Source organism: Apis cerana, linkage group LG9 (genome assembly GCF_029169275.1).
Source record: "Apis cerana isolate GH-2021 linkage group LG9, AcerK_1.0, whole genome shotgun sequence".
NCBI lineage: Eukaryota > Metazoa > Arthropoda > Insecta > Hymenoptera > Apidae > Apis > Apis cerana.
The window spans coordinates 7,311,287-7,331,423 of record NC_083860.1 but is presented as its reverse complement, the minus strand read 5'-3'; the positions used below and the strand labels follow the sequence as shown (position 1 = coordinate 7,331,423).

Here is a 20,137-nt window from a genome sequence, read left to right as displayed (position 1 = left end):
CAGAATCAGAAAAACAGAGACTGACTGTATGGATTGTTGTGTTATATCTTTTCTGACGTATTTTTTAAATTAAATTAATCTGTGTTTTTTTTCTCTTCAGTGAAAAAAATATCAAAATAAGCACACGTATATTTGGCGTTACATTTAGTGACTTTTTAGAATTTTCATTCTATTGAAAGTATTTGTGTACACCTTGCAATCATTAAAATGACAAAATACGCTTATGTAAGTATATAATAATAAATAAAAATAAATATACAAATAAAAAATATATCAAATTAAAATGTATTGAAAAGAATATAAGGAATATAATAATTCCAATTAAAATACATCTCAAAGTTATTTCTTGATCTATATATAATATATATGTCATATAAAATGATACTCTTTTTTTTTTTCGTACTATTTATTATGAAACATTTAATAGATTCATCTAAAGTATATGCTGAATGTAGGACATTTTTTATATATATATTTTTTTTTTTGTTTCGACATAGTAATATTAATTGAACGAACTTTCAGTGGACGACCGTGATCTTTGCAGTAGCCATCACTTTTTTATTTGGATTAATAATCGAAGCCACAGCGACGATAGCTCAACCAAAGGCACCTAATTTTCAGTATTTTGAACGGTAAGAAATTAAAAAACATACAAAGAGTATAAAGTTATGTTTAAAGTACATAAAAAATGAAGTGAGAATGGTAATTTGTTATATAACAATTATAAAAAAAGATTATAAGTTTCTTATATACATGTTAAATTACAATTAATATACAAGTTAAATTAATATAAAATGTATTAAGAAATATATTAAAAAAATAATTGTTTAAAATCATGAAATACAATTTTTTGATGAAAAAAAAAATTACAAGATTATAATAAATACCTGATTCACAGGCCTAAATATCGCTATCCATATTATGATGAAAATGGTAGAGGAAAATTACTCTATGGCTATGGAGGACCAGAATTATATCAATACAAAACTTATAGTGGTCTCGAAGGTATTCATTAAAATTAAAACAACAAAGAGCATTAAATTATAAATTATATACGAACAAATTAAAAATTAATGATCGTTCGTGAAATGATGTGACATAATACATAGACGATTTTGTTTCCGATTACAAGAAAATAATTGTATTTCATATTATAATAATTATTAAGTTATAATAACATATTATACACATTTTCAATTTTTTATCATAATTATATTTTTTCTTGTCATCAGAAACATATCGAATTATGTTATGGAATTAAAGAACATTACAAGATTGTTTATTCTTTTAATTATAACCAATTGTATTTTTAAATGCAATCGATCGATATGCTTAATTATGTCGTAAATATATGTTTCTTCTTCACGGATTATTATTTTTATTATTAGACACTGCGATCTATAATTATCGCGAAAAAAACGAATAAATATATTTATCTTAAGAGATAAATATTTTCATTAATGATATTTATCAATAAGATGAATGAAAAAATGTGTTATATATTAGAATATTATGATTAATCAAGACAAAAATTACTATAAATACGATTACGAGTAATATTATTAAAATCGATCGTCTACGAAAAATTAGTGGAATGTGCATAGCATTTCTAGAATCTATGACATGTCTAATACAATCATTGTAAGGACGAGAAATGGTTAAATTCTAAGTCTAAAAATCTGATATCATACATCAGAAAAGTCAGAAAAATTTGCAAAGATTAAAAAACGCAGTCATTTTAAATCTTAAATGCGCTTGATTAGATGCACAAATGTTTGTTTCGTGATAAGTGCATATACAAGTTTACAAGTATATAAGCATAATCGAGTATATCGAGATAATGTTGATAAATCAATCTACTACCCGCATAATGTGTGTTGGGTATTTTATTCCAAATGATCCTTGTCCGCCTTATCTTCGGCAGACTGTAACTGTCATACAAAATCCATCTCAGATTTATTATAATATTGTGTACCTGCTCGCCGTCTAAATAGTTGTCTCTCTATAAATTTCTTTATCTCGCTAATTATAAAAACACTTGATGTGAGTGCGACGAGAAACAAGATATCTATCAAAATTATAGAAAGAAATATTTTAAAAATTCGAATTTAAAAATAACAAATTTTAAAGATTTATCTTAATAAAATACATACCTATAGCTGAAAGAGCTTCAGTTTGAAAAACTCGTTGTAATGGTGGAAAATAAATCACTAACATTTGTCCTATTACTGATAATGCTACGGCTACCAGGAACATTTTGTTACTCCATAAACCAATAGTAAATATTGATTTGGTCTAAAATGTTAGAATTATATTTAATAAATAAAAAATATATATTATAATATTGCATAATTTTATTATTTTTTACCTGTGATCTGCAACTTAGAGCATTGAACATATCGAAAAAAACAAAACATGTAAATGTCATGGTTGTATCTCTTGCAGTATTACCATCAGTTCTCATCTAATAGAAATAAAATACAAAAAAACATAGAATTACAAAATTTATAAAAAATTAATACTTTTTATTATAAAATTTACCTCTTTATTATAAACCCATAAAGTACCAATAATAATAATAGTAGCTGATAATAATACATTAATAATAAGATGTCGTGTAATCATTGGTTCTTTTATATTACGTGGTTTCTGTTTTAACACATCTTTATCAACTGGTTCAACACCAAGACTATAAAAAATAATTGTATATATATATATATATATATATATATAAATATTATAATATGATTTATTAAAAAAATTTTATCATTTTTAGATTACCTTTGAGCAGGTGGTCCATCCATAATAATATTTATCCAAAGAATTTGCATTGCATTTAAAGGATTTGCAATACCCATTAAAGTAGCAAGTGCAATTAAAGATAGAGCAGCTATACTAGTACTCAATTGAAATCTTAAAAAATTTCGTATATTATGAAAAATTCCTTTTCCTTCCTCAATTGCAGCACTATAACATATTCATAATTAAAAATGAATAAAAATAAAAAATATTGGGAATCAATAAAGAAAAAATTAATATTTACATGATAGTTTCAAAATCATCATCCACTAAAATCATGTCTGCAGCTTCTTTACAAACATCAGTACCATTTTTACCCATTGCTATGCCTATATCTGCTTTTTTCAAAGCAACACCATCATTAACACCATCACCCGTCATGCCTACTATATTTCCTTCCCTTTGTAAAGCTTTTACAATAGCCAATTTATGTTTAGGTGTAACTCGATAAAATACACTAACGTTATTGATACATTGTTCTAATTGATGTTCGGACATTAAATCAATTTCATCTCCAGAAATTAGCCGTGAATGAAGTACATCTAATCCAATCATACTTGCTAAAATAAAGAAATAAATATAATGTAATAATCTTTATATATTTTTATGAATTATGAAAAATTCGATGAATTCGTATACCAATTGCAGATGCAGTTTCTTTAGCATCACCTGTAACCATTTTAACTTTAACTCCACTATTTATCAGAGTTGTTATAGATTCACGAACGTGTGGTCGTGGAGGATCGCATATACCAATAAGACCAACATACATTAAATCTTGTAATGATTTTCCACGTGCTAATCCAATTACTATAAGTATATTAAAAAATATTAGATAAAAGAATTAAAATTATCATCAATATTAAAATATACCTCTTAATCCTTGCTGCCCAATTTCATAAGCTTCCGTCAAAAATTCTTCATCTTTTTTTTGATTCAAAGAATATTCTTGACCATTGACAGAATATTTAGTACATAGTGGTAATATTTTATCCAAAGCACCTTTTACAAAATATATTTCTTGCTTATTCTATAACACATATAAAAAAATATATAAAATGTAATAAATATTTTTAATAAATTTTTAATAAATAATATTAATATTTAAATAATTAAGAAATTATTATATATGTATTTTACTTCTCCATATTTCGGTGTACATTTCACAGCCATCATTTTTTGCTCAGATGAAAATGGATATTCTTGTAATCGCAAATACTTATCAGAAATTCCATACATTCCATATTTCATTGCTAATGCTATTAATGCACCTTCTGTTGGCTGACCAAGTAAAGTATCATTTTGTATTATAGCATTATTGCAAACACATCCTACTTCCAACATATTACTAATAGCATTGCGTGCAAGATTCATATTATCACATTTTCGAATTCGTACGTCTCCTTTATCATTATAACCAGTTCCAGTAATATCAGCTATATATCCTTCTGATGTCACTAAAATTGTTGCAGTCATTTCATTCTTTGTAATGGTACCTGTTTTATCGGAGCATATCACATTTACGCAACCTATATTTAATAATATAATAATTACATATCTTGATTAAATTTTATAAACATTATATAACAATTATATAATATTGTATATATTCATACCGAGTGTTTCTACTGTTGGTAATTTCTTTACAATGGCTTTTCTCTTAACCATTCTCATAACACCCAATGCTAAAGTTACAGTCACAACAATAGGTAAACCTTCTGGTATAGCTGCTACTGCCAAACTTACACTGATAGTAAGCATTTCAAGTAAAGCTTTGCCTTGGATCCAGCCAAGAAGCATAATAATACCAATAATGCAAAATGAATAAAAAGATAATTGAGTGCCCAAAATATGCATACTTCTTTGAAGTGGTGTTTTTGGAGCTTCTTCTGCTTGCATCATTGAAAAAACTTCTCCAAATTCACTTTTTTCTCCTGTATTTACTACTATACCCTACAGAATATTTTTTATATTTTTATAAATTATTGTAGATATTATAAATACTGAAATTTATTTGTCATAATAGAACTTACTTTTCCATTGCCACAACGTACTAATGTACCCATAAATGCAATATTTCTCTTTGTTGTCAATCCATTAGCTTTAAGTAATGGAGCTGTTGACTTTTGTGCTGGTTCAGTTTCTCCAGTAAAACTACTTTCATCAATTGCTAAATCTATTGCTTCAAATATCCTGACATCTGCAGGTACTCTATCACCAATATTTAAATAAACTACATCACCAGGAACTAAATTGCGAGCAAGAAATGTTTCTACGCGGCTTTCTCGTAAACTGTAAAAAAATATTAAAAATATTATATTACCATTAAAATTGTTTAACATTAAAATATTCTAATATATTATAACAATAAATAGGTCTAACTTCCATCCTCAACCTAGAACTGTGCATCTTTAAAATTGAATATTTTAAATAAATGTTGCAGGGAAAGAAATTTCACCTTATTGATCTATTGATTGGAATTGGATACTACATCTTCTTTTTTAAGAAAGTAAAGTAATACTCCATACAAAGGGTTAATATATCCTCCAAAGACCATATTTCTAGGAGAAATGTTAATTTAAATAAATGCTACCAACAATTTTTAATTATACTTGACATAACTTTTATCTAATAAATATTTAATAAATAATCAAAATTTATTTACCAGTGACAAGTTGGTGGCACCAATTTATTTAATTCTTCTAAGGATTTTTCAGAACGATATTCTTGTACAAATGCAACTGTCACTACTATTATGATAGCCTAAGAAAATATGTAATTTATCAATATAATGTCTATTAAAAAATAATTTAAAAACTATTTAATTAATAATAAAATTATTATAAAATACTTACCACTGTAATACTGACAGCATCGTCAAACTGCCTCATACATACACTAACAAAGGCAGAAGCAAGAAGTAATAGAATTAGAGGATTTTTAAACTAAAAAAAAAAAAAAAAAGAAAAGACATATTTAATTACATAAGATAATATTAATATACAAAGATAAATATATAAATATTTCTACCTGTTCAAGATATTTTTTCCATGTTGGTTCTTGTTCTTTAACACTAAACTCATTAAATCCAACTAATTGTTTGCGGTGGTCTGCCTCTTGCCACCAAAGACCTGTTCTTACATCAACATGCAACCTAGCAGCAACTTCTTCAGCACCAAGACTGGCTGCTTCAGCTGTTGTTAACCACATTATTGAAGTTTGATCTTTATCCTTAAAAAATTAAAATAACAACTTTCTTAAACAATAATCTCTCTGTTTTTCATTATTAATTTTTAAGATGTATATAACAACCAATTCCTAACCTTTATCAAGAACTTTCATTCATTTTAAAACAATAGACAATAATATTAGTAAAATGCATTATTTTTCAATATTTAATTTAAAAATATACGAAATTTCAATGTATATATTAACAATATTCATGATATATTATTCAATCTATCTAAAAATTTTCTACATTTTTACAACTTATCAAATAAATCATCAATATATTAAAAATGTATAGATTAATTTTAATAATATTTTGCTTTTGACTATACATAATGAAAACTATAGTAAATTAATCAATTTATTCACATTTTGTAAGTATAAAATAAAATATTATTTAATGTCACATTAACATGTAATATATACTATGACGTGTAAGATTAGTATTATCTTATATCGAGTGATACGATGAGATTATAACAAGATATTAAGATATAAATATAAAAAAATAAAAGAATGTATGTTAAAATATTTATATATATATAATAATAATAATTTATATGAAACATATAAAGGATGTATTTTAAATATAAAAAAAATTATTACTAATATTTAAGAAATATTTTTTTAAAAATAATTTTATCTTTCAAGAAACATTAACAAATTTTTATAAATTTTGACAAAAATATAGATAGTATTAAAAACTTGACAAAATTCATAAAACATTCATTGAGAAATTGATATGTTAAAATTACGATACGAATTCGAATATATCATGAATTTATGCAATAAAACAGAAAGTAAATAAAAAATCTTTCTTTTTTTCTACAATATATAAATATAAGTTGTTATCTAAATTAAAATAAAAGTATAATATTTTTTAATTTTTTATTTTTAATTATAGCAACTTTTTAGTTTATTAATTTATAATGTTCTATCTTTAATTGTATTCAAAAAGCCTATTTAAAAAATCATCCAAAGAATTAAATTCTAAATCGATAAATAAAATTTATATTGTATTACACTGTAAGAATTATTAATATGAAATAGAATTTGCAAAAATAATGTAATTTTCATTATTTCTTGTAAAAAAATTTGTACAACGTAATTTATACATATTAATTTCAAAATATTCTTTGCAAAAAATTGCAAAAAATATTTCTTATTCTACTGATTATCGATCCATTTTCCTTAGAATGCACAAGGTCATATTGCTTCACTTATTACCTTAGTTAAGTCAACATATTTAGAAAATTTCCTGTCTATATTATTTTTGTATACTTTTCGAAATACTGTATGACATGTACTTATATATATGTATATATGTATGTATTATGTATATATATATTCCATAGAATAAAAGAATTTTTGACATATAAATGTTATATTAACAACAAACAAAATTTTATTTATAAATAAAATTATAATAATATTAGTTCTAGCAGATATTATTGGTAGAGTAAGCATTCAATCGATACCGAAGCATTTGAAGACGCTACAATTGCAATAAACTTTTCATACTAAGTAACATATATATATATATATATATATATACGCATATAATATACGTATAATATACGAATGTATTTCAAATATTTATTTATTTTACAATTTATACAGCTTTTATAATTACTTTAACTTATAAGTCTTAAATTCAATTAATTATTATTATTATTAAATAATCAAAAAAAATTGTATGAATATTTAATACTTGAATAATTATATAATAATTTAAAATTATTTTTACCTCTTTTACCGGTGCATTTTTATTACGTTCCTTGTCAGTAGCTGCAGCAGCAGTATCAAGTTCATTATCTTCGAAAAGTTTTTCGTATTTATTACTTGTTGTGTCTTTCATTTCTTCTAAACAATGTTTCGTTCTTCCTTTTTAAATATATGAACTTTTTAATTGGCAAATATAAAGTCACAATTATATTCGTTGCTTATTGTAATATTAAATTCCTGTTACGACAGGATTTTATGATATTTTGAATAATAAATTATCAATCTGGTTTTACAGTTTCAAAAAAAACGAACATACAGTTCATAATCCAAATAAATTCCTGTCAAAATAATAACATAAAATATACATGTACATTTATTGATGTATTATATTATGTTTATATAGAAATTAAATACTACCGATTTTCATTTACGTGAAAGTCAAGCAAATAAATTTCTAACGATTTTTTAATTCAAATATATTCAAAAAAATGTAAAAAAAAAATTATTTTTATAAATTTATTGAAATATATAGTAAGTCTAGACTAATTATTGAAAAATTTGATAAATTTGAAAAATTTAGATTATTATATAATATGAATATGACTAATTTTAAATATTAGTTTCATTAAAAAATCTAAAACTATTATTATTGCGATATTTTTTCTGACAAATATATAATATTATTCATTTTTATTTCTAATAAGCAATTGAAATACAATATTATTTTAAATACTCTTTTCAATCAAAAATTGATCTAAAAGAAAAATGAAAAAAATAATTTCAACAATTGCTACTAACCTACTTTCAAATTAAACCAAAGATAATATCATCGATTTCCTAAAGAAATAAGTATAGATAGTATTCTCATGATTATTTTATATAAAAATATTAAATGTCTAATTTGATTTACATTACAAAATTAATTTAAATAATATTTATCAGAAGAAATAATATTAATTATACGTAATTGATCTGTGATATAATCTATTTGATAAATAAAAATCTTAAAATATTTGATAAATATAATATTTAGTTTTGAGAAAAAGATTGCAGTATTTTTAGTGAATATTATACACGTGGTATTATAAAATGTTAAATAAAAACTTTCTAATTATTTAATAAAAAATAATAAAAACTAAATAAAAAATGTGTATGATTTTATTGAAATACATTGATAATTGATTGAAATAAAATTGAATTGTTTCATTTCATTTGATATAATGAATTTAAGTAATGTATAATCAAACAAGCATATAACTAGACAGTATTATTACAAATCGATAATAGAGGTTCCTTTTGAGTGAGTACACATAAACGAATATAAATCTTTATATTTTCAAAAATATGAATAAAAAGATAAATAAATACGTACAAACGTATCTTATCCTTAAGGATTGCAAAATCCTTTTAATATCCGAGGCATGTCGAAGGATCTAGTCTCGATGTGTTGGCAAGTAAAACACATAATAAATTGCTCATAAATTACTATTCCGGGTAATTATATTGTTCTTGAAACTTCGTTTCGATTGAATTAATAGTTTGGTCTTCAATAAGAAATTATTTATATATTTATAGAAAAAGATCACTACAAATACAATGTTTGATTGATGTATAACTATTGAATGATAAAGTGACAAGTAGTAGCGAGAACGAGCAGCGCTACTTACCGTACCCTGTTGGTACTGTGCTCAAAATGCAGCTATATAAATGTGCATGTGTCATGCACATATACATTCATACCTTGTTATGTGATAAAAGTAGAACAGATTGTGTCGATCCAGCGTACGACGACCTTAAGTTACTACACTTCCAAATTCGTATATTTCTGCCAAATATTTAATTATATTGCAGTGTATTTATGTTTTCAACGTGTATAAAATAAAATAATATATTAATAATTAATATATGTATAATCACTTGTAATGTTAAATATAGAATAATTTCAATATTATTCACATGAATTAAAAAATCAATATTAAGTATATTGTTCAATAAAAAACATGAATATAATTTTAGATTCTTATTTCTTAGTTTTTCAATACGTGAGTTAAATACAATACATGACAATTTAATACGTATAATTATTAATGTTAAATCTAATTAATAAAGATTTACTGATTAGTCTAAAGATATTTTAAAACATAATAGTGACATTTAGAAAACAAAAAATATATATAGAATTACATGAAACGATAGAACTGGTTATTTAATTTTCCCGCTTATCATGTTGGTATAATATATAGAATATTGTATTTAATTGGACCATATAATTTATTAATGCTTAACAATAATCTACATTACAATAAAATACTTTAATTGATTTAAGAGTATTTTATATAGAATATAAATATATTTAAATCTTATTTTTCTTCTTATTTGAAACATAATAAAACATAATATGATTATCAAGTTAAAAATTGATAATGAAATATAATAAAATAAAAGTTCAAAGTTAAATAAGTTAAAAGTTCAAAATATTTCTAAATATGCATATATCATTTGTTGCATTCATTTCTATCAATTTTTTATAAAATTATCATTATATTTCAAATTTTCAAAATAGAAAAATTTAATTAGTAAAATTTCATATTTCAATTATAAAAATTTTAATAATAATTTAATGAAAAACAGGATGACGTTGTAATGCAAAAAATTATAAACAAATGCACCTATCTTTGAATTGATTGAACATTGAATTAGCACTTAACGGCGGTAGTTTGTATACATGTTTAAGTGTCGCAGAAAAATAACCTCTAATGGAAAAAATTAAACCCGTACAAAATAATATATCAAAATGTATCAAAACTATCTGTCCATCACCGGAGCAACTTAGCATAATAACGAATAATATAAAATGCGAAAAATGTGGACTTGTATTTAAAAATGAACCGCGATATCGGTTACATGACCTTAAAGTACATCAGCGTAAAAATTTAGATAAAGCGATAAAAGAAAATGTACAGTATCATTGTCCGGTAGAATCTTGTATTTATGCTCCAAAAGCAGAAAGACATTTTAGTACTATGAAATATCTTAAACAGGTTAGTGTTGTCATACAAAAATATCTTTTATCAAATATTTCAATTATGACATAAAATTTAATATTTTGATGTATACATTTAGCATTATCTTAAAGTACATGCAAAAAAAACGCATGCATGTACTCGTTGTGACAAAAGTTTTTCTACTGAAGCAGCAAAGGAAGGACACATGAGAATATGTGGAATTGAATTTGTATGTTCTTGTTTAAAAACTTACACTTCTTATGAAGCCTTGCTTACTCATGCAAAACGATCATTACATACTATAGATGATAAATATAAAAATTTTTTAAGGTAAATTAATCATCAAAAATATTTTAATATTTTATTTTTTTATACATATAAATATAATAATATCAATTTATATTAATCAACAATTTTATAGACGCACAAATTCTAAAGCAATGAGATTGATTTTACCAACTAGTCAAACAGAAATAAATAAACTAATTACAATACTACCAACAAATCAAAATGAAAATAGAATATCAGATAATAATGGTTCCATACAGAAATTAACATTAGATATTGGTATACAAACTGATGAATATAAAAAGAATAAAAGAATATCAAGTCCATTAAAACATATTAACAATAGTTATTATCATAATGGAAAACGTGGAATATCTAAACAAACGCAGACAAATATTTTCCAAAAAGTTAAACAAAATGTAATATCTATGGAAACACAAACTACACAAGCTTCACAAGCATTTAAAAATGCATTGAAACTTCAGAAACATAGAAGAAATTCTGTATCTCAAAATTCTGATTATACACTGTTAAAGGAAGACCTTAATCTTGGCAATTTTACAGCTACAAATTTATTTCCTGGTAGTCCATTACCACTTCGTCATGATGATGGATTACAAGATTTTTGGGAAGAAAAGAGTACATCAGGTACTCAAACAATACCTGAAAAAGACATGTTTGAAGTTCTAAATGATAATGTTACTCAAACAGAATTTGAAACATTTTATGAACATAGTACAAATCCATTAATGCAGTGTACTCCAAAGAGTACAGTTGCTTTAATGACTTTACCTTATGTTGAAGAAACATCAAATGTTGAAGGATATTCTTTTGTATCTTCAGATAGCATATCACGATCAGATCCCATGCTTACAGACAAAACTTTTGATGACAAATTTAGCAGTATAGAAACTCAAACAGAACAAGCTTATTCATTTTTTGATTCAGATCCTTTAACTAGATCATTTGCTTTAAGTTCTATTGAAACACAAACTACAAATAATATTGATAATATGGAACAGCTATTATACAGTAATACATGCACGCAAACTTGCGATGAAATACTACCGACTGATCTAGGATTATCTAATATTCAAACACAAACACCTTGGACTCAACTCGAAGATACTACTGTTTCTGCTGAAACACAAACAAAATCTTTGATATGTGAAGCAGGTTGCAATATTTCAATAGGTGCATGTCGTTCATGGTTGAGTACTCAAACTAGTCATACTGAAACACAAACTGATTTACTTAGTATTTTTGAAAGTCTTCAATAATAAAGTATTTAATTTTTGTGCAGATGGTGATATAACAATTGATATTTAAATAATTTGCATTTGGTATTGTAAAATAAGACTAATTTTTCGTATTGTTATTTAGTACTTTGGTATTTTTTATATTTTATTACAAACTAATTATATGTATTTAAGTTCCTGTATATGTGCAATTTGTTAATGAAATATTACGTGCATTGATTGAGAACTGCATTTTCTTAAAAAGAATGTTTTAAATTTACTGTATTATACAGTATCCACACTGCCATAATTTTAAAATATGTATTGTTTATACATATGTTTCCAGAATAAAATCATACACATTGCAGGCAATGTAGTTACATGTAACTTATTAAAATATTAATTTAAGATCCTCATAATGGAAAAAATATTATTAATTTTCAATTTAAATTTTAAGGGGGCAAATAAGCCTTGAAATTTTTTTTTATAAATCAAACGTAATCTAATTTTAAATAAATAATTAAATTAATGAATTTAATGAAAAGGTATTTGAGATAATAATAATCAAATTATTGCAGCTCAAAATAAATTATTAATATAAAATTAATAATAAAATATTTTTATAAATATTGATCCACAAGTTTTAAAATGTTTATGATTGTTAATATATTATGAAAACATAAAATATTTTGTTATTATATTATAAATACATGATTTTTAACTTTTAATGTATTTAAATAGATGTATGATTTTTAGATTTAAATATTTGTAATTATTCGTATATCAACTTTCGTACAAAGGCAATTTTTAAAAATTTAATTTCTTTGTATATATATGTATTATTATTATACATTGTTTAGAAAAACATTTGTCAATCGTAATTACAATCTTATTCATTAGGAGATTCATGTTTCTGAGACTCAAGAGTCATGTACCCCCTTAAATAGAAAAATACATGAAGAATCTTTTGAAGAATATTTTGTTTTAAATGTAATTGTTCAACTGATAGTTTCAACATTTACAAAGAAATTGAACATGTAATCTGAAACTGTACACGTAACATTGTTACAATAACTATTAAAATATTGTTTTTTTCTTTTTTTTTTTTTTTAATAACTGCGTTGGAATTATGTACTGAATCCCAACCAGTGCTTTATGGTTTCACGTCAAAACATACATATAAAAGTTAAAATCAGTTTTTTTGCTTGGAGTCGCATCGTGATAAATCACATTTAAGCTATTATTTTATCCATGTTTGTTGTTATGGATTAAAATTACATTTAAAAGGATATGCTTTGCCAAAATGGGTGATATATAATACACCTAGAATTGTTATGTAAGTCAAAATTGAAGAGCTATTATTAATATATAAAGACATACAACAAACATGATGTAAATATCGTGTTTTTCAATCGAATTCAATCACTAATCGACTCCAAAATGAGTACTCAACGCAATTGCGTGAGTTCAAGGAACTTTTTAGCACAGGCTGGGATACATGTCATAGAAGTCAAATAAGGGTAATATGCAGAAAAAGAAGTACACAAGAATGTATTAAAGTGCAGGACCAGCAGCATTATCCTCATCAAAATCTGGTAGAAAATCTTTGGTCCGGTCTTCTATCCTATCCACATTTTCAAGTGCTGAAGCTAGTACTCTTAAATTGTCCACACCAGACATTAATTGTCTATAAATTTTAAATTTATATATTATAATATAAATTATATAATTTAGGATTTTCAAAATCAAATATCAATCTTTACCTCAAGGAAACTTCAGCTGATGAAGCAGCATGTCTTAAATCACCAGCTAGCCTTCTTACTGTTTGATCTATATTTGAAGAACTATATTCACTTCTATTTCCTGCCGCAATTCCAGTTCTAAGTTCTTTGTTTTCTAATCGGAGTAATGATATTTCCGTCTGAATTGAGATTATATTTTATCATTTTATAATTAAATACAACATAAATATAACATATATATAATATATATTTAAAAACTAACCGTTAAAGATTTAATTTCTTTTTTCATTGATGAAATAGTACTTTCTGCATTTACTGCTCTTTTCTATAAAAAAAAGTTATAATTATAGACACTGAATAAATATAAAAAATATTCTTATACTCACTGTACTACGTTTTAAATTATCCTCAACTTGTTCCATGGCTTTTTCAAGATGAATTGTTTCTTCATGATCCACTTCTTTTTTAGATGCCAATTCTAATTCTAGTAATTGAATTCTGTAATAAACATATGTACACATAAATAAAAGAATATATTCTATTATTAAAAGACTTAAAAAAATTATAAAAATTTAAAAAATTTACCTCTGTGATTTTTCATTAATTTGTTTTTGAGCTAATTCTAACTCCTGTCGTAATCTTTCATTTTCCAACAATAACTAAAAAATATATTTATGATGTTATAATTATAATAATATAATTTATAATATATTCACAATATTTAATTTCATTCATACCCTCCTTTCTGTGGATTCTATACTATTTGATATAGATCCAGATTCTGTTGACAATGTTGTTCTATTATGAATAGGACCATCATTTAAAAAATCTGGTAAAGATTTTGGAACATTTGTTTCATTTGCTCCTGAATGAGAACAGTCTCTTACTGCAATATTTGATTCAGGATCAGGTTCAGTTGTAGATATTGGTAAATCTAATGGAAATCCTAAATAATGAAAGATTATAAATAAAAAATTTAAATTTATAAAAATTATTTAAACTAAATAACAATATATCATTTAAATACCTAATGGCTCAGGATTTTCAGTAGGTCCTATATTAGATCTAACAAAAACAGGTAAATTTAAATGAGAGGAACAACTTGTATTTGGTACAGATCGATTTCTTTGAAGTATTGCTTTGTCCAAATTTCCAGTTAAATCAAAAGAAAGATCACATGAAGTACTAGACTCATTTTTCTTTGATTCATTTCTGAGTCGAGTTTGTCTTTGTTCTACACTGTTTAATGCAAAATCAGGAAGATTATCTACATCTGAGATAGTTTGTTGTTTGGGCTCATGATTTAGATAATATTGCTCTACAACCAAGTGATCTTGTACAAAATCAGGTAATTCTGTTGGATTACGAGAATAAACAGTAGAACCTTTTTCTAAATTATATGGTGTTGGAGAAGTGTAAACTTTTGGACGAGCTCCAGCATTCTGATAATTTACTTGTGAACCGTTTTTTAGAAAATGCTTAAAACTAAAAGGATTTTCTTCGATTCTTGATGTATTTTGTCCTGTAAAAAATTAAAAAACAAGAAATATTAACCTAATTATTAGCTTAATTTTATTAACAAACAGCAGGTTAAATCTAACCTGTTTGGGATTCTGTCCCAGCACGATTCCTAGCAAAGTACTCTTTCGATGTGTTTCTACAACTCCGACATCCCGTTGTTACCTCTTCTTCAGAAGATGAAGATGATGAAAATATGATATTACGCCTTGGATATTTTGGTACGGATCGAGACGAATCATTACTTTTTTTACGATTCGCCATCATCTATGCAGAAGATCAACTTTACCGACAATCGTATCATTTGCGGTGCAGTCAAAACTGCACTTAACATTTGTCACTCGCTGACTGCAATCAGGTCAGGTTAGTTGTACGTAATTTTTTCTTCTTTTTCATCACTCAACGTGAATGTAGGAACAATGTATGTTTTGAGCTTTTCTCTCCATATCTTTTGTGTTTCGTAACACTATAACGTTATTATTACATTTCTTAACTGAAATGAGTCGCAAGTTGTTATATATAAAGGTATTTATTTACATATATGTTATATATATCAGTAGATATTTAAAGAAAATTAGTTAATAAAAAATTATAATGAATTTGAATAATTGTGTTTTAATAAATATTTATTATTAAATCGAATATGATGTGATACGATGTGAAATATTTATGTTAGTTTTTCAATATAACAGGTGAACAAATCACTTTCATAAAAGAGGTTATCCTCAACGTGAAGATATTGTTAATTACAACATTTTTTAAATATATCTACGAATGTATACTTCGACTTTAGCAATAGAATGTCTAACGAAAAACCTTGTCGTGCATGTATGGATTTTAAATCATGGGCAAAAAGTCAAAGAAAGACTTTGGAATCCGAAAAGGTATAAGAAAATAAAATTATCTATCATTCGGTCACAATTTCTTTTTTTAATAAAAAGGATTGTTTTAAATTTCGTATTTATGTTATATTAAAAAATATTACATCATTATATAAACCTTATTCTAAATTAATAATAATTTAAGTTGTATAATAAATATTAAATATTTTAAAAAGTCAAAAATATTACATTTAGATTATTGTATAATTCTCATAATAAAATTCTCAAATATATTTCATTTTGACAGGAATCTGAGGAAAAGAAGAAGAAAAGTCCATCTGTAAATAAAATTAAACGTAATGATTGTCCATTAGATAAAGATGAATTAGGTTCAGTAACATGGTCATTTTTACATACTATGGCAGCATATTATCCTAATAATCCAAGTGAAGAACAAAAGTCAGATATGAAACAGTTTTTTCATATATTTTCTAAGTTTTATCCTTGCAATGTATGTGCAGAAGATTTACAGGAACAATTAAAACATTCCCCACCAGAAACTAATTCACAGGAACAGTTGAGCCAATGGCTTTGTAAAATACATAATGAGGTAAATAGAAAACTTGGAAAACCAGAATTTGATTGTAAACTTGTTGATCAAAAATGGAAATATGGTTGGCTTGATGGTTCATGTGATTGATGATCACTAATTATAGTTGTGTAAATTTTGTAATGAAAGCTATATGTGATATAAAACATCATGTAAGTTAATTATTGTAAATACTTTTGTTAGAAATACTATAATAGTTAAAATATTAGTATTATATATAAATTATTATTTACCATTGTCTAATTAACTAATTATTAAATACAATATTCTTTGTTAATTATAAACATTAAAGAAAATAATAAAAAGAGAATCATTGTACAATTATAATTACATAGGTCATATATTTTAAGGTATATGCTTATTATTAAGATTGTAAAATAGATGGTGTTAAATGTGAAATAGTGAATGCAGAACTTGCTGTTCTAATATTGGGTTCATAACTGTGATCTTGTCCTTCACCACCAATTGGCATAACTTGACATGTTCTGATATGAAATGGAAAACGTTTATTAGCCATAGATGGCCTAGTGATATATAAAAATACTATATGTCCCATAAAAACAGTCCATAATGAACAGCCTTTAGCAACACTCTCTCTTACCCATTCATCTACTAATAAAGTAATGCAGAGTACCTATAAAATCATAAATATGCTTTTACATATTGAAGAATAAATAAATTCTTTACATTTTATTACATAATATTTTGTTATGTATAGAATCAAATGTATATTTTTATGTACCGTTAATGGATGACATAAAAACCATGCTGATCCCAATGAAAATAATGAACCATAAAAGTGAAGTTTTGTTGACATTTTTCTAACAGTCTTAAAACAACGAAGAGAAAATATAATCCAAGCAATCAACTTTAATATTATTAATCCATAACCTGGTGGTGACTCATAAATATACAATACCAATCCAGGATCAAAGATATCAGATTGATAAATATATAATGAAAATTGACAAAATGAAATCAAGCAAATAAAACATATGAGCCATCGAATTTGTTTTGATGTTAAAACACTTTTAGTTACTGTAAAACCAAGTGCTAGTAATAACATAAGTACAGTATATAAAATATCTGAACATGCTTCTAGGAGTTGACCAAATAAAGAAGCACTTTCTATTGATATTCCTCTCAAACCAAGATTTATATAACTATAAATTTCAAATAATACTCCCATTAATTGACAAAGTAATGAAGCCATAAATATTTTATAAGATATATGTAATAATCTTCTTGCTCTTAGTTGCATAGCTAAATAAAAACTTAATATTACAAGTATCACATAAATAAAAGCAATAATTAATAATTCTGGCAGTATATCTGAAAAAAATGGATTTAAGTAAATAATATTAAATAATTTTAAATTAAGAGAATGTTACTTACAAAATTCATCTGCTGAAAAGTGTTCTTTCCAGAAATTCTCATGTGGTGCATTTGTTAATGATATCCAATACGAGATATTTAATCCGCTTTTTGAAGAACAATCTGCTAAGGCAATGAACCACCATCTTGGACGAGATGATCGAAATCTACGATTACTGGAACATCGTATTACAGCATCTTTTTCGATGCATCCCGATTCTTCAAATGTTACTGTAGATAGTGGTATTATTTGACCAATTCCATGCCAAAGTATAGATTCTTTTTCAATGCATGTTTTGTTCGAAGGATAAATACTTGGCCATTGATCAGGTGCATCATAATATAATAATATTTTTAAATCTTTTTCTTTGCCTCCTAATTCAAATTTATATCGAAATATACCTTGTTCCGTTAAGAAGCAAAATCTTGCTAAAAATGCCCAATTCTAAAAAGAGAATTATTTTTTATAGTATAATGGAAAATTTTATTGTTTTTTATCAAAATAATAGCATATTTTTTATATTTACAATATATTTGGGAAGTGAAAATAAATCCGTAATTTTTTAAATGATACAGAACCTATATAAAAATAAACATCATCGTGCGTGTTAAAGACATCGTATATGATGTAAATAATAATATAAATAATTTATAAAGAGGACATCAATATTTCAAACGAAAAATTAATCTTTATACACTTAAATTACACTGAATGTGCAATATAGCCTCAATGCGAAATATATTTTTATATTGCAAATATAATGAAATATATAAATAATTTTATTTATCCCTGATTTTGTATATCATTGAAAATTATTATAATTGAAATGACAAAGTATATATATTTATATAATTCTAATTAAAAAATTAAAGATTATCTTTCATTTTAAAACATATTGCAAAAATAAAAAATTGATATATGCTATTATATTAATTATAAAAAATATAAAAAATTTTTGTTCTCTTTTGTTTATTTTTTTAGAAGAGAGATATTAGTTTATAATTATATATAGTTTATAATAACATGAATATATTATATAATATAATATTTTTATTTAATTAAAATTAAATATAATTACAATTAATACATATTTTTAAAAAAATATATATATATTTATTATTTTTTTTAAATTAATATTAATGATATTGTAAGATAGATTCAAAGATTTTAGATAAAATTTAAAAGATTCAAAAAGATATTTATAGTACTTCACGTGTTATAAGTTGTCCTTGAAGAATTTTATTCTCTGAATATGTTAATAAGTATTGAAATATTATGAAAAAAAATGACAATATGTTAAACATAGTTGACACACGATTGTACAATTTTCCTGAATTGAAATGATATCTACATATCTGCAACATGTTACCTTGCTATTTTTCTCATGATCAATATTTCGTAGCCATTTAGAACTATGCATTCAATTAATATACTGATTAATATATTGATATTTATATTGAGATATAAACATTTAATATAAAATTTAGAAAAAAAAATTTTTAATAAAAGAAATATTAAAAATTTAATAACATAAATAAGTCTGAATTTCTGAATCGTAATTCGAGAAATTAGAATTGATTTATTGTTTAGTATAAGCTTTTTATGACCTTGATATTTTTTTTCACTAATATGATAATAATAAAATAATATTTATAATTATATGTACACATAAAAAAATTAAGTAAAATTACGAAATTCAAATAGTATTATTATACATATTTTTAAAAAGAAAGTATTATTAAACGTTTAAAGTTTATTAGAATTTAATAAAATATAATTTATAAGCAT

At 24.2% G+C, this 20,137-nt stretch overlaps 6 protein-coding genes across 11 annotated transcripts; 3 read left to right on the top strand and 3 right to left on the bottom strand.

The window, feature by feature from the left end:
• The first annotated feature begins 7 nt into the window (after positions 1–7).
• LOC108004141 (uncharacterized) lies at positions 8–2,342 on the top strand. The gene is made up of 4 exons (XM_062079306.1): positions 8–26; positions 101–225; positions 523–632; positions 899–2,342. Exons 2-4 carry the CDS (start codon positions 208–210, stop codon positions 1,014–1,016), a joined length of 246 nt encoding a protein of 81 aa, XP_061935290.1. The 5' UTR covers positions 8–26; positions 101–207; the 3' UTR covers positions 1,017–2,342.
• Positions 1,279–11,140, bottom strand: LOC108004148 (calcium-transporting ATPase type 2C member 1). 2 transcript variants are annotated; one of them, XM_062079300.1, is made up of 18 exons: positions 11,011–11,140; positions 9,420–9,577; positions 9,125–9,337; positions 7,775–8,090; positions 5,830–6,030; positions 5,655–5,744; positions 5,465–5,562; positions 4,833–5,091; positions 4,416–4,752; positions 3,940–4,328; positions 3,673–3,829; positions 3,439–3,609; positions 3,044–3,359; positions 2,782–2,967; positions 2,542–2,689; positions 2,369–2,464; positions 2,154–2,295; positions 1,279–2,068 (listed from the first exon to the last, which is right to left on the bottom strand). In XM_062079300.1, the coding sequence occupies exons 4-18, from the start codon at positions 7,883–7,885 to the stop codon at positions 1,935–1,937; spliced, it is 2,835 nt and encodes a 944-aa protein (XP_061935284.1). In that variant the 5' UTR covers positions 7,886–8,090; positions 9,125–9,337; positions 9,420–9,577; positions 11,011–11,140; the 3' UTR covers positions 1,279–1,934. The 2 variants fall into 2 exon arrangements, with proteins under 2 accessions (XP_061935284.1, XP_061935283.1); XM_062079299.1 differs by lacking the exon at positions 11,011–11,140 and having other exon boundaries at positions 9,125–9,521.
• LOC108004133 (uncharacterized) lies at positions 10,010–13,393 on the top strand. Its single transcript, XM_017066824.3, has 3 exons — positions 10,010–10,793; positions 10,876–11,087; positions 11,179–13,393. Exons 1-3 carry the CDS (start codon positions 10,509–10,511, stop codon positions 12,323–12,325), a joined length of 1,644 nt encoding a protein of 547 aa, XP_016922313.1. The 5' UTR covers positions 10,010–10,508; the 3' UTR covers positions 12,326–13,393.
• On the bottom strand, positions 13,249–15,810 carry LOC108004099 (uncharacterized). The gene is made up of 8 exons (XM_017066768.3): positions 15,627–15,810; positions 15,053–15,547; positions 14,763–14,971; positions 14,611–14,684; positions 14,412–14,523; positions 14,288–14,350; positions 14,047–14,204; positions 13,249–13,970 (listed from the first exon to the last, which is right to left on the bottom strand). Exons 1-8 carry the CDS (start codon positions 15,808–15,810, stop codon positions 13,838–13,840), a joined length of 1,428 nt encoding a protein of 475 aa, XP_016922257.1. The 3' UTR covers positions 13,249–13,837.
• On the top strand, positions 15,767–19,110 carry LOC108004116 (FAD-linked sulfhydryl oxidase ALR). Of its 3 annotated transcripts, XR_001767174.3 has the most exons (4): positions 15,930–16,068; positions 16,236–16,427; positions 16,672–17,126; positions 17,325–19,110. XR_001767174.3 is itself a non-coding variant. In XM_017066811.3 (3 exons), the coding sequence occupies exons 2-3, from the start codon at positions 16,344–16,346 to the stop codon at positions 17,062–17,064; spliced, it is 477 nt and encodes a 158-aa protein (XP_016922300.1). In that variant the 5' UTR covers positions 15,767–15,906; positions 16,236–16,343; the 3' UTR covers positions 17,065–17,301. The 3 variants fall into 3 exon arrangements, 2 of the variants coding, with proteins under 2 accessions (XP_016922300.1, XP_016922290.1); XM_017066811.3 differs by lacking the exons at positions 15,930–16,068; positions 17,325–19,110 and adding an exon at positions 15,767–15,906 and having other exon boundaries at positions 16,672–17,301; XM_017066801.3 differs by lacking the exon at positions 17,325–19,110 and having other exon boundaries at positions 16,672–17,301.
• LOC108004106 (transmembrane protein 145-like) lies at positions 17,288–19,993 on the bottom strand. Of its 3 annotated transcripts, none has more exons than XM_017066789.3 (4): positions 19,719–19,993; positions 18,370–18,793; positions 17,717–18,306; positions 17,288–17,608 (listed from the first exon to the last, which is right to left on the bottom strand). In XM_017066789.3, exons 1-4 carry the CDS (start codon positions 19,767–19,769, stop codon positions 17,339–17,341), a joined length of 1,335 nt encoding a protein of 444 aa, XP_016922278.1. In that variant the 5' UTR covers positions 19,770–19,993; the 3' UTR covers positions 17,288–17,338. The 3 variants fall into 3 exon arrangements, with proteins under 3 accessions (XP_016922278.1, XP_016922270.2, XP_061935287.1); XM_017066781.3 differs by having other exon boundaries at positions 19,558–19,730; XM_062079303.1 differs by lacking the exon at positions 19,719–19,993 and adding an exon at positions 19,558–19,710 and having other exon boundaries at positions 17,288–18,306.
• Between the last annotated feature and the right edge of the window lie 144 nt (positions 19,994–20,137).

Bases quoted from the DNA above. Each gene is read 5' to 3' on its own strand.
- LOC108004141 (XM_062079306.1), top strand. The intron at 633-898 runs GTAAGAAATTAA...CCTGATTCACAG, and splicing joins AATTTTCAGTATTTTGAACG to GCCTAAATATCGCTATCCAT.
- LOC108004133 (XM_017066824.3), top strand. From the start codon at position 10,509: ATGGAAAAAATTAAACCCGTACAAAATAATATATCAAAATGTATCAAA. The intron at 10,794-10,875 runs GTTAGTGTTGTC...GTATACATTTAG, and splicing joins CTATGAAATATCTTAAACAG to CATTATCTTAAAGTACATGC. The intron at 11,088-11,178 runs GTAAATTAATCA...ACAATTTTATAG, and splicing joins AAATATAAAAATTTTTTAAG to ACGCACAAATTCTAAAGCAA.
- LOC108004116 (XM_017066811.3), top strand. From the start codon at position 16,344: ATGTCTAACGAAAAACCTTGTCGTGCATGTATGGATTTTAAATCATGG. The intron at 16,428-16,671 runs GTATAAGAAAAT...TCATTTTGACAG, and splicing joins AGACTTTGGAATCCGAAAAG to GAATCTGAGGAAAAGAAGAA.
- LOC108004099 (XM_017066768.3), bottom strand. From the start codon at position 15,810: ATGATGGCGAATCGTAAAAAAAGTAATGATTCGTCTCGATCCGTACCA. The intron at 15,548-15,626 runs GTTAGATTTAAC...AATTTTTTACAG, and splicing joins TGGGACAGAATCCCAAACAG to GACAAAATACATCAAGAATC. The intron at 14,351-14,411 runs GTGAGTATAAGA...TTTTTTTTATAG, and splicing joins ATAATTTAAAACGTAGTACA to AAAAGAGCAGTAAATGCAGA.
- LOC108004106 (XM_017066781.3), bottom strand. From the start codon at position 19,713: ATGTTGCAGATATGTAGATATCATTTCAATTCAGGAAAATTGTACAAT. The intron at 18,794-19,557 runs GTACTATAAATA...TTCTCTTTTTAG, and splicing joins GACAACTTATAACACGTGAA to AATTGGGCATTTTTAGCAAG. The intron at 18,307-18,369 runs GTAAGTAACATT...CATTTTTTTCAG, and splicing joins CTTTTCAGCAGATGAATTTT to ATATACTGCCAGAATTATTA.
- LOC108004148 (XM_062079300.1), bottom strand. From the start codon at position 7,885: ATGAAAGACACAACAAGTAATAAATACGAAAAACTTTTCGAAGATAAT. The intron at 6,031-7,774 runs GTAAAAATAATT...TAATTTTTTAAG, and splicing joins AAAATGCACCGGTAAAAGAG to GATAAAGATCAAACTTCAAT. The intron at 4,753-4,832 runs GTAAGTTCTATT...AATATTCTGTAG, and splicing joins TACGTTGTGGCAATGGAAAA to GGTATAGTAGTAAATACAGG.